General features: G+C 53.4%; 1 protein-coding gene across 2 annotated transcripts; it reads left to right on the top strand.

Annotated features, from left to right (window-relative positions):
- The first annotated feature begins 117 nt into the window (after nucleotides 1-117).
- On the top strand, nucleotides 118-12,626 carry MPV17 (mitochondrial inner membrane protein MPV17). 2 transcript variants are annotated; one of them, XM_045884281.3, is made up of 8 exons: nucleotides 118-1,731; nucleotides 2,237-2,311; nucleotides 9,504-9,619; nucleotides 9,840-9,932; nucleotides 10,027-10,122; nucleotides 10,378-10,410; nucleotides 10,664-10,716; nucleotides 11,707-12,626. In XM_045884281.3, the coding sequence occupies exons 1-8, from the start codon at nucleotides 1,503-1,505 to the stop codon at nucleotides 11,774-11,776; spliced, it is 765 nt and encodes a 254-aa protein (XP_045740237.2). In that variant the 5' UTR covers nucleotides 118-1,502; the 3' UTR covers nucleotides 11,777-12,626. The 2 variants fall into 2 exon arrangements, with proteins under 2 accessions (XP_045740237.2, XP_045740238.1); XM_045884282.2 differs by lacking the exon at nucleotides 118-1,731 and adding an exon at nucleotides 1,741-1,950.
- Nucleotides 12,627-12,658: the final 32 nt, after the last annotated feature.

The following is a 12,658-nucleotide window of genomic DNA, read 5'->3' as shown; positions in this document are numbered from 1 at the left end:
GATTCCTGTACTTTTTTTCCTGTGCCTTTGCTCACACTGTTCCCTCCATCATCTCCACATAAGCCACACTCATCCTTCAAGGCCCCAGCTCAGATTTCACCTTTTACCAAGGAGCTTCCCAGATTTCTCTCTTAAAAATTCTCCCTCCCATGTGTTCTCAAGAGGGAAGGAAGAAAAGAGGATACATGAGTGTTTATTTAAACACTTGATCTATTTCAGGCATTTTGCATATGTTACTTAATCATATGAGGTAGATATTGCCCCATTTTACTTGTAAAGATAAGATTCTGAGAGTTTGAGCAGTCTGAATAAGGTCACTTTACTAAGTGGTGGTGCTGGGATTTGAAAGTAGACAGTCTGACTTCAGAGAACAACTTTCCATCCTACCACATTTGGTCTCCTATTAATTTACTAGTGTAAATTCACTCCTGGCATGGTGTTTTGCATATAGGAGCCTTTAAGTGTGACATCGAAATATCTTGCTTCCTCATTGTGTTTCTCCAGTACCTGTGACAGGATTCTCCCTGTCTTAATCATACAAGAATTGAGTAAGTGGGGGCTAGAGCTTCTGCCTCCCAGATCAGCCGGCTCTGGTTCCACTCAGGTCTATTGACTCACCAGCTGTCAGGACCTGTACTTTCTACGGGTGAACGGTCAGGGCTCGCTGGTGTGAATCAGTGAGATTTAGGGTTAGGGTTAGGGTTACATACCTGAAAGAATCAGGTATGGCTGCTTCCTGTAGTGTGGGTTTCCTGAATATAGTTAAGTGAAGGCTGCCAGCCTGACAAATCTGCCAGGGATCTTATAGTAGTTTCCACCACCCTAGGAAGGCTGTTGCACTATATTGACAAAATTTTAGAATGTTAAAGCTGAAAAGGGATTAAGAAATCACCTAATCTAGTGGTTTCCAAACACTTTTAGTTGTGGATCCCTTTGTTTAAAAGTGGCTCTTTCTAGAAATATATTTAAGCCGAGGTAAAGAAAAACCTGTAGTGATACCTCCCCAAATCATCTCCTTGTAAACCCCTAACACTGAGGAGCCCAGTTTGAAAAACATAGTCTAACAGATGAGGAACCTTAAGTTCAAGTCTAGCGATGACCAAGGTTGTAGAGCCCACTAAGTTACAAAACCAGTACCAAGACCTTCTGAGGTTCTGGAATCCCGTGCTTTCCATGAAGGAGTCCTCTTTACACAGCGTTTCTAAAGGCTACTGTGGACAAAGACTGAACTAGGTGCTACGAGGATGCCAAATACGAACAAGACCCATTTTCACCCATTCAGGAGCTCACAAGGCTAGTGAAGACCCAGGGACACTGAAAAAATAACACGCACTTAACTATGGCTTATAGTTTCCAAGTTGATTTCCGAGACTGAGAAGGGCGTCAGCACCTTGGCCAGTTCCGGGGTGCGGGAGCAGTGAGGGTCTGTTCAGGTTGAAAAGTCCGGGCTTCGGGGAGAGAAGGGGCATGAAGACGCTAGAGGTCGGCCCCAGCTGGGGACTATGGCAGGCGGGGCACCGAGACCCGGCGCGGTCCACTTGGGAAAGGGGTTGCTCACGGACGGACGGCTGAGTGGTTCTCCACAAGTTATTTCGCTCAGTCCACTCCCACTCCAGCCTCGGCTGCCCGCGGGGTGGAAATCCTCGGGGGCAGCCAGGCGGAAGGGGCGGGGCTTGCGGCGGAAGTCCTTCCCGGGTCGGGTCACGTGGGAGGGGCAGGACGCAAACGCAGGTGAGTGCCGGGCGATTCTCCTTTCCTGGCTCAATTCGTCGCGTGCCTGGAGCGTCCAAAGCGTATGAGACCGGTCCAGGCCCAGAGAGGGGCCACACTATTTCTGGTGTGGAGTTGGACTCAGGAAGGATGCGGGCTGGTTCCAACTTAAGAGTGAATGTGGGGACCGACCAGGCTCTGGGTGAAAGCCAGAGCAAACCTGCCCTTATGACTGTCTCGGTACGGAAGTAGGCCCCCCAGGTGGCTCTGCTTCAGAGATGGGGTGGCGGGTGACTGCCACCGAGATTCCGCAGCCGCCTACAGCCTTCCTCTATTACCTGATTGCCTGAGGCGATCCCTGTGACAGGAAGCTGTCCAGGAAGCATCCCTCCTGAGGCCTCTCCCCTCTAGGACATTTTGGAATCGGGTCGGGAAGAGGGAGTGGACACAAGGGAAAGTCAAGTGTCTCTTTAATTGTGGGGAGGGGCAGTGGGGGTGACACCCCCCCCTCCTCTTGGCTTGACAGGAATCATGGCACTCTGGCGGGCATACCAGCGAGCCCTGACCGTTCACCCGTGGAAGGTACAGGTCCTGACAGCTGGTGAGTGAATAGACCTGAGTGGGACCAGAGCCGGCTGATTGGGGAGGCAGAACCTCACCCCACCAAACCTCCCTCATTTTTTGCTTCTACTGAGCCCCCTTGAAAGGTTGGCTCTCTCTCATCCAAAGTTGTCCCCAGTCTTTTGGAGGGTGGGTCCCCAAGGTTGTTCCAAAGGGAAGGGTATACCTAGGTGTAAAGTAGGATCTGAAAGTCCTCAGAGAGCTGAGGAGTCATCCCTTCGGGTTAAAGGCATTCCCCCAGGAGGCCTTAACTTAGAAAGCTAACAGCAAACGCCCCTCTAACATCTTACAGTGTGCAGAATACTTTCAACACATTATCCCATAGGGTCCCCACAAAGATCTGTGAGCTAGGATCCCTTGAGTCCACATTAGATTACACACCTAGTAAGTGTTGGGATCAGGACTCTTACCCCAGTTTATTTTTCTTCATTTGTTTTTTTTTTTATCATGAAATAATATCTTAACATACAAAAGAATGGTTAAGACATGTGTGTACAGTTTAAATAGTATTAAAACTGATTACTCTTGTATCAGCACCCAGCTTGAGAACCCTTGAGCACCTATCCCTAACTCATACAAGCCAAGAAATAACTACTTTCCTGAGTTTTGTTTATACCACTCTTTTGCTTTTCTTACAGTTTTACTACCCATGTATGTATCCCCAAACAATACACTAATCAAGGATTTATGTTTACTCCAAATCCAGTGATTGGATAGCAACCTAACAAAGGTAATCCAGTGACTTACCTGCATTTGCTACCATCTTTATTTTTCACCTTAGCTAAGAAGTGAGGGGATGGCACAGAGATATGTAAGTTTTACAGGGGAGAGGACTAGAAGGTCTGTGACTCTTGGGGCAGTGAAGAGTGATCGGGTTAAGATGGGATCTTGCCTATGTTTAGAGGAAGGGAAGAGGATTCTAGGGTGGACCATGGACTTCTGAGAGGAAGACCGTTGAGAGGAGTGGCAGGCTATGGAAGCCAGGGAGGAACAGCAGGCCTCTTACTGGAACAGCCCCACTTCAGCACTAGAAACTTCACTGGGTGAAGCGCTAGAAACTTCACTGGGTGACTGGCCAAGGGATGGGTGATTTTGCCCTCCCTGGGCCCCTCTCCAACCTCCGTGCCCAACCACCCCATGTCCTGTCCTCAGAGTGTCCGTCAGCCTGCATGACTCACCTGGTTGCGTGTGTGGTGACTCATGCTGGACTGTGGGGCTGCGAAGGGGACTGACACGCTGGGCCCTTTGCCAGCCTCAGACTCCCTCAGGGCCCTTCACTGCTGGAAGGATCCCCCTCATGGCCATCAAGAAGAGAGAGGGAGGGATAGTCCTTGTGTTTCCCTGCCCAAGGTGTGTGCGGGGGACAAGGGGAGGAGCTGTCCTTCAGAGGGGCCCTTGCACAGATATGTGGCCGAACTGGGGTGCTGGTCTGTCGGTGCGAGAGCCCACATCTCTGTGCGGCCCTGAAGCACTTTCTAGGTAGCACTTCTCTCAGACCTCTTCCCTGCTGCTAGTGTATTTGGATCAAACTACGAATAAAGGGAGAAGGTGGGTTTAGCTCTGTTTTTAGATCCTAGCACATTGCTTCCTCCGGCCCCCTGGGATAGCTCCTCACACTGGAAGACCGAATAGAGATTTCAGACTTGGAGTTAGAAGAGCAGGATTCGAATTTCAGAGTCGTAGCCCCCAGTAGCTACCCGAAGAGAGACAAGTAAGTCAGTAAACCTCTTAGAGCCTCAATTTCCTCGTTCAGGAGTTGAGTTGCGTTAGCTGACCTGACAGAGTCAGCATGAGGGTTATCTCTGTGAAAAGGCTTTAGAAGTAAAAATGCTTAATAGACATAAAGGCTTCGGGGCTTGGCCCTTTCCATGAGTGTTGTCAACCCACACACAACAAGCTGTTCTTTTTTTTTAGATTTATTTATTTATTTTTTAGAGAGAGAGAGCACACACAAGCCCACAAGGGGCAGAGGGAGAAGGAGAGAGAATCTCAAGCAGACTCCACGCTCAGCACAGAGTCCGATGCAAAGCTAGATCTCACGCCCTGAGATCACAGCCTGAGCTGAAACCAAGAGTCGGACACTTAACCGACTGTGCCCCCCAGGCGCCCCCAAGCTGTTCTTTTTCTAGTGGTGTTTTGGCTCCATTTGTTCCATTTGCCTTAAATTTGAACATGGGTGATTCTCTCAGCCTTGGTTCTCTAACAGCAGAGCCTGGGGCTTTGGTGCAGGTACTTTGTAAGGGAGTAGGAAGTAGTCCCATGGGGGAGGAGGGAGAGCCGGTATAAGGAAGGTCAGATTGCATACACTGCTTAAGGCACATGGCTGCCCCATCCCTTAAAACTGACTGAGAAGCTCTTTGAAATGCCTCTTAGGACTATAGGGGAGAATAGCCTTTTCTGGAGAAAAGAAACCTTTACCCAGCAGCTCTCATCCCACATTGGTCAAAGGTTTGCCACGTGGGATGTCAACACCTGTGTGCAGTCCCCGGCTAAGGCATCAAGGGCGCAGCCCTGGGTATGACCCAGGCCTGAGGCAGGATTCATCAGGTTGAGCTGCAGGAGTGGCCAGAATAAGGGATAAGTGAATCAGGATCTGAAATGGTTCAAAAGAAGTGTCTGATATGCCTAGTGTTGACCAAGCTAAAGTCAGGAACAGAGCAGCCTGGGAAAAGGTCCACTGTGTGTTCTGCAGAGCCTGAGTCAGCCTTTTCCCGTCCTTTCTGGAGGGCCCTTCCAGTCTCCAGCGGGCCCCGGGCCCAGCTCCATCCATTTTTGGCCAATCTAGTCCTGCTATAGGGGGCAGCCGAGGGGCAGACACTGGTTTCCCTGGAGTCTGACTTCTGCCGGGATGTGAGAGCTCATCGGGCCCTGGAGCGTCCAGTCCAGCCCCGATACCATAGAGCAGGAGACTGCGGCAGGGGTGGGGGGGACGTGCACTGGGGTCCCCATGGTCAGCGGTAGGACTGGCCTTAGAACGGAGCACACTTCCCAGTGCTCTGCCCTGCACTCGAGACTACGGGGTCTTCAAAAGCTGAGTGTAGTCCCTGTTGGTCTGGACTGACATACCTGACAAGCTGTAGAGCCCTCCGTTTTGTCTCATTTTCTAGCAGTAGGACAGCTTCGGGCCAGGAATGGGGAGAGCATTCGGAGCAGTCCCAGAGGATGCACTCTCCCCATCTCTGCTAGGCTTCAGTTGCCTCTGGGGTCTGTCAGAGCCAGCCCCCAGCCCAGGCAGCCTTTTAACTGTGCAGACTTCTGGGGAGGAGTGAGTCAGCAGCACCGCTGGCCCCATGCCAGTAGCTGTACCTGTCACCCCAGGCCTCTGACTCTCAAGGACACACTTCCTGCTCCCCATTCCACCTTGCTGCCCCTCAACCTTTTTTTTTTTTTTTTTTTTGGCAGACACAGCGAGAGCAGGAACACAAGCAGGGGGAGTGGGAGAGGGAGAAGCAGGCTTCCCGCTGAGCAGGGAGCCCGATGCGGGGCTCGATCCCAGGACCCTGGGATCATGACCCGAGCCGAAGGCAGCCGCCTAATGACTGAGCCACCCAGGCGCCCCTTATTTTGCGCTTATTTATAATTATGAAACTTAGGTTAAGACAACATAAATTTTTTTTTTTTAAGATTTAATTTATTTATTTGACAGAGAGAGACACAGTGAGAGAGGGAACACAAGCAGGGGGAGTGGGAGAGGGAGAAGCAGGCTTCCCACCGAGCAGGGAGCCCGATGCGGGGCTCGATCCCAGGACCCTGGGACCATGACCTGAGCCGAAGGCAGACACTTAATGACTGAGCCACCCAGGCGCCCCAGCCCCTCAACCTTCTCATCTTCCATTAGCACTTTATTTTCTTGCAACTATGACCCCATACACAAAAGCCAGGAGAGGAACAAAATGGGAGAAGTAGGGAACTAGAAAGACGGTGTGGAAGTTGGGGCTTTTCCACTAGCGGGCAGGGGGTGGTCCCAAATAGATCGGTGCTTAGGCAGCCTGCCCCCCACCCCCTCCGCTGAATCCGGTGGTGAGTGACGGCATGAGAACTGGCACCTACCCAAGGGCATGATGTCACACCTGCGCCAGCGTCTGCCTGCTGGGCTCCACGCCCAGCCTGGCATTGGGCATCACTGCCCGGCAGCCCCTCACCCTGCCCCATCAGGGCTCGGGCATTACGTCTCCGCAGGTCTCTGGCTCCAACCCCCTGGAAACAAGGCTGAGGCAAGGGGAGCCAGAGCACTGAAAGATCTAGACCAACCATATGTGTCAGGAGGACTCAGTTGGGGCCTGTTTGGGCTCTGGCATTGGGGAAGGTAGAGTGAGGAATCTGAATGTCAGCTCTTCTTGCTCGAACTCACTTGGGCCAGAGATGCGGGCCTGCTCTGTGCTCAGACCAAAGCCTTCAACCGCCCTGGAGGTGCTGCAGGCCCAGCGCCCCGATGATCTATGGGCAGAGGAGGAACCGCGGGGCACGGCTCTGTCTGAAATGGGCAGGGCCCGCGGGGGCTCCAGAGCTACAAGCCCACTCCCTCTCACTGCTGCCCTTCTGCCTGATGAGCATGGTCTGGGGTCCTGGAGTCCGTCTTTCTCAAAGGCTGCTGGCTCCCCGGACTGTGGTTATCATTCCTGCTCTGTCTTCAGCTTGTTGGGTGACTGTTGGCAAGCCACAAAGAGTGAAAACACACACCTCCCTCTCTTTGTGACTGTTGTGACCTAGGAATATTGCTTGCTTGCCCTCCCCACAAGGTGACAAGGAACAGAGAGGGTCACCTCCTGGGCAGCAAAAGACAGGAAGTGCATTAGTCCAAGAAGTGTCTTTGACGCATGGCCTTTGGGGCCTTGTTTGGGCAGGAACGTCCTGCGAATAGAAGCCAGAGGCCTCTTGGTGCCCCTGACCCCTGCGCCCAAGTCTCCGCCCCTTCTGTAGTTCCCGAGCCTCCTGCCCCTGCTTGAGAGAAGGCCTGGGTTCGGCCCCACTCTACTCCTTACCAAGTAACTTCATCTCTCAAAGACATTAAATGGAAGTGTGACCCTACCTCCCAGACCTTTCTTTTTTTTTTTTTTTTTTTTTTCAAGATTTCATTTATTTATTCATGAGAGACAGAGAGAGAGAGAGAGAGAAGCAGGCTCCCAAGGAGCAGGGAGCCCGATGCGGAACTCGATCCCAGGACCCTGGAATCATGACCTGAGCCGAAGGCAGACGCTTAACCATCTGAGCCACCCAGGCGCCCCCTCCCAGACCTTTCATGAGGATTACATGTGTGAGAGCCATTTGTAAGCTGTAAACATTTTGCCAAAGTAGAGTGTCAAACTGTTAGGTCTCTTCATTTAAGAAGCGGCTGCCTTCTGTTACGCCCTCTGCGGGCCTTCTCCAGGTACCCTTGCCTTTATGCATGGCCACGGCAGCAGGCCCTCCCTGGGGGAGGTGAGGCAGGAGGTAGGGAGATGAGTGCCGACGGCGTGGCGCAGGGAGCAAGTCTCCACTTCCACAGGTCCCCACGCCTTGAGCCTGACACGTGAGCCTGTGGGCTACTCACGCCCTTCCTGGAGTGGGCCTGTTGTTTGGGGCAGTACATTTGACATTTTTCCTTGGTTGGTTTTCTGAGCACCTGCCAGGCCCTTGGTTAGGTGTGGCGGGGGATAAGAGAACAAAGATGTCTAGGATTGGGGCGCCTGAGTGGCTCAGTCGGTTGGGCGTCTGCCTTCGGCTCAGGTCATGATTCCAGGGTCCTGGGATCGAGCCCCACATCGGGCCCCCTGCTCAGCGGGGAGTCTGCTTCTCCCTCTGCCCTGCCGCTCCCCCTGCTTGTGCTCTCTCTCTCAAAAAAAAAAAAAAAAAAAAGATGTCTAGGATTCTGTCCTTACCCTCTGGGCGGTTGTGGTTAGCACGTTCTGGGAAGAGCCTCCAGCACTTTGAGTTTCAGGGAGAGGAGAGTCCGGACTGCCATGATGGGTGCCTCTGGGGCCAGCAGCCTGGCTCCCCCATGGCCCCAGCCTTCCCCAGCTGCCTTGGATGTGGCTCCTCGGGGACAGGGCTTTGCGGAGGGTGTGGGGGAAGAGCAGTGAGTTTGCAGCCAGCATGGACGTCAGAGCCAGCTCTGTACCAAGGACTAGGGTTAAAGGATGTGTTTGCCCAGTGCTAATTGAGGGCACAGGGACAGTGGTGGCTGTGGGGCTGGAGAGGGGCTCTCATTACTCAGTGAGACAGACAGGCGAGCCGGAGATCATCTGGTCACTCCCAAGTGACCCTGTGTGTGTGTGTTTGCTGGAAACCATCACACCACTGTAACTGACAGGGGGCTCTGTAAATAGTGACTGTTTCTATCTTGGTTTCTGGGTGTGGGTGTCTGACTAGGGTTGCTTGGGACGGAGTGTCTATGAGTGAGGGAAGGGAAGCGGGTACAAAGACCTGGGGGCTGGGGATGGGAAATGGCTATAATATCTATCGTTCGCTCTGTCTGAGGTTGTGAATGTGGGGGGGGGGAGTCTGGGTTTATCTGATTGTGCTAGGAGGTGACCAGGACTCCTCCTTGTGGGGACTCTTACTGGTTCAACCAGTCATCTTCCTGCCTGGGACCATGTAAGCACTCGTGTTTTAGAAGAAGAATTCTTGCTGTCCTTCACAAAGAGAGACCCCAAGACCAAGGTGAAGGACACTTTCCAGGGACTTGCCTGGAACTGGGGGAAAAACCCCAGGGTTCCTTACCATTCTACACATGATCTATTTACAGTATGGGTCCTGGAAAAATCACTGTGTAGGAAATCAAGCCACCTGGTTCTTGCCTTGATTCTGCCACTTACTGGTTATGTGAGGTCCCAGACCTTCATTTCTATACCTCGAAGATAAGGAGTTTGGATAGAATTATCTGGAAGGCTTTTCCAATTCTGATAGTCCATGGTTCTCAGCCCCAGGCACCTTAGATTCTCCTTTATCTGCAGTCTCTGCCTGTGACTTCTCTTTAGGACTCTGCAGAGTCTGTGGGCCCCAGCCTCGTCAAGGCTGCCCCTCCCAATTTCTAACAGGACGCTCTGAAGCAGCAGTAAAGGACTGGCCATTTGCCCCAGAATTAATCTCTTAGGCTCCAAGTGTCAGAGCCTCATTCAGGGACTTCCTTCCCTCCCTGGAATGGCAGCCCATCTCCAGGAGGTATCCTGACAACCCCCGTGTCCCCTGTGCAGGGTCCCTGATGGGCCTGGGTGACACTATCTCACAGCAGCTGGTGGAGAAGCGAGGTCTGCGGGGACACCAGGCTGGCCGGACCCTGATCATGGTCTCCCTGGGCTGTGGCTTTGTGGTAAGTTCCATCCACAGCCGGGCTGCTGGAGGACTGGACGGTGGTCCTAGTTCCATGTCATTCTTTAGTTTGCCTTGGCCTCTCGTACGTCTAAGCCAACCTCAAGTGTCTGCTTCCACTGGGATTTGGTTTCTAATCCTTGAGAGAAGAGCTTTGTGATGCAAAAGGCAAGCGCTCCCCTCACCGCACACCCTCTGTCCTCCCTGGGGTTTCCTTTCAGGGCCCTGTAGTAGGAGGCTGGTACAGGGTTTTGGACCGCCTCTTCCCCGGCACCACCAAGGTAGATGCACTAAAGAAGATGCTGTTGGATCAGGTGAGCAGAAGGAAAAGGGACTCGGGAAGCATGAGCTGTGCTGGGGGAGGGCGGGGGTTTAGGTGCTCACAGAACTTTAATTTCTCTCCCCTAGGGGGGCTTTGCGCCATGTTTTCTGGGCTGTTTCCTCCCACTGGTAGGAGCACTCAATGGCCTGTCAGTCCAAGACAACTGGGCCAAGCTACGGCGGGTGAGCTGGGCAGGTGGGGGCGGTCTCCGGCTGGCGGCCCGGCAGCCCCAGGGCAGTGAGGCCGGCCTCGTGGGGAGGAGCCAGGTGGGATGCAGCCAGAGCCCCAGGCGGGGAGGAGAGGAGCTGGGGGGGTGGGGGCTGTGGTCGGAGTCTGGTCTTTGAACAGCCGCTGTGTCGGGCGTGCTCTGCAAGCTGGCAGGTGGGCGCTGCGTGGAAGTGAGTGCTCGTGTCAGTTGGTCCCTTTTGTCTCCTCAGGACTATCCTGACGCCCTTGTCACCAACTACTACGTAAGCGCTGATGCCGCAGCTGCCTGTTCTCCTGCTTTCTTGAGTCTGGAAGTGCCCAGGGACGGGGGTCCTCCCGCCAGAGAAGCCCCTCAGTTGGGGTGACTCTCTCGTCCCCAGTGTGGGCACCATACTGAGGGAAGCACTCACCCAGTTGTTCGCCTTGTTCTTGTCTGCAGAAGCTGGAGGAAGACCAGTGAGTGTGGGGGTCAGCGAGGGAGGCAGCCCCCCAACCTTAACCTTCTTTCTCTTGTAGCTCTGGCCTGCTGTGCAGTTAGCCAACTTCTACCTGGTCCCCCTTCATTACAGGTAAGACACATCCTCACCCCACCCTCCAAGGAAGGTGCACGTCACAAACAGCTGGACACAAAGTGATGCTCCTTTCAACCTTGAATCACTTTTGACCCTCCCAGAACCCCGCCCTGAGCAGAGTTCCTCAGACTCTCGAGCATTCTTGTCAGAACTTCTCCTTTAGAGAACCTGTCCCAGAACCTGCCCACTGACCTTTCATCTCCCTGAAGAGGCTCCTGCTCACAGCCCCGTCTCCATCCTGCCTGAGCTCTCACCTTTGACGGCAGAGCTGCAGGGACAGTGCCTGGGGGGCAACAGTCTAGGCAGGACAGGAAGGCAGGCGAAAGAGCCAAGGAGGAACCTAGGCCCGTTAGTCCACTGCGGAGTACTGTTCTACCTTAATAATAAAGGTAGTTGCTGAAACCACAGTAGAAAATATAGTGGAACTCAAGATGAGTAGGTAAAATTGCTGGGGGTGAAGGGGCATTGGGAACAGGGGAAAATACGAAACTCTTCTGAGGGGACTCTGAAGAGCATAGCTTAAAGGAAGACTTGTGGACCAGCTCCTCAACACTAGGGTCCCTGCGATACTCTTTGAAATTAGAGAAAGGTAAATTGACAATAAAGAGAAGGAGGTACTACGTTTCATGGCAGGCAGGACGTTTTTGGAAGATAAAATCTCTTCAGCTGGTAAAGATGCACAGAGACGTGTGTTCGGAAGGAGCCTGCACAGGCGTGAATAAGGGCCACCCTTGGCGACATGAGCATGTTCCGCTCTGAGGCTCTTGTCCCAGAGACAGAGCTCGGGCAGCACCAGAACCCGGCCTGCTTGTCCTCTGGTCCGAGCCGCCCGTCCCTCCCTCAGGGCTGAAGGAAGGAGACCTCGGTATGGACATTCTCGGGGACAAGCCCTCTTTTTCCATAGCACTTGTCCAGCTTCCCCTCCCCCCATGCTTGCTCCTCATTCTCCATCATCCTCACGCCGCCACCGCTGCCCCTGTTCCATAGGTTGGCTGTTGTCCAGTGTGTCGCGGTCATCTGGAACTCCTACCTGTCGTGGAAGGCCCACTGGCTCTAGGCCGGCCTCACCCCGGTGCCTGCGCGGGCGGCGCTGCAGCTTGACCCCAGCGCGGTCCCACGGCCTCCCTGAGTGGGCACGTCGCTTTTCCTGGGGTTCCGTGGCCACTCAGAACTTAGTGGGCGGAGCGCCTGACTCCTTTTGAAATCATTACAACCTTTATAATGGTCTCATCCCACCACATGGCAGGCGCTCCATAAGTACGTACGGCCTCGTCCACTGCAGCTCACACCCGTATCCCCCACTCTTCACAGCTACATCTGCTCTCTAACCTTCCCAGCCCAGCTGGAGCTCCGGCTCTTTGGGGGCCCCAAACCCTTATATGGGGCCTCCGCAGATCTGTTACGTATGTATGTAGTCTGAAACCTGCAGAGCTGATGTGGAGGGCCCAGCAGAAACCTGTGGGGCAGTCAGAATTTCTAGAGCCGGAAAGAAGTCTAGAGACAACCAGTCCTGATCTTCTCCTGCAGATGAGCACACTGAAGTCCACACAAGTGAGGTGACCTGTCCACACCACTGACCAGTGGCAGAGTGGAAACTGGAACTCATGTGCTATAGATGAATGTTGGCGTCCCTGCCAGAATTCATCTGTTGAAAACCTAATGCCCACGGTGATGGCATTAGGCGGTGGGGGCCTTTGGAGATGATTAGGTCATGAGGGATTCGTGCCCTTTTAAAACAGCCCCAGACAGATCCCTCACCCCTCCCACCATGTGGGGACACAAGGAGAAGGTGCTCTCTATGAAAGTTAGGGAGCGGCTTCTCACCCGATACCACATCTACCAGCGCCATGGGCTTGGACCTCCTGGCTTCTAGAACTGTGAGAAATAAATGTTTGCTGTTTATAAGATACTGAGTTGATAGCATTTTTGGTATAGCAGT

Source organism: Mirounga angustirostris, unplaced genomic scaffold (genome assembly GCF_029215605.1).
Source record: "Mirounga angustirostris isolate CCGP_5_RB_7025 unplaced genomic scaffold, mMirAng1.0.hap1 SCAF_10, whole genome shotgun sequence".
Lineage (NCBI taxonomy): Eukaryota > Metazoa > Chordata > Mammalia > Carnivora > Phocidae > Mirounga > Mirounga angustirostris.
Note: the sequence above shows the minus strand (reverse complement) of the source record. Positions and strands in the feature narration are given on the sequence as shown.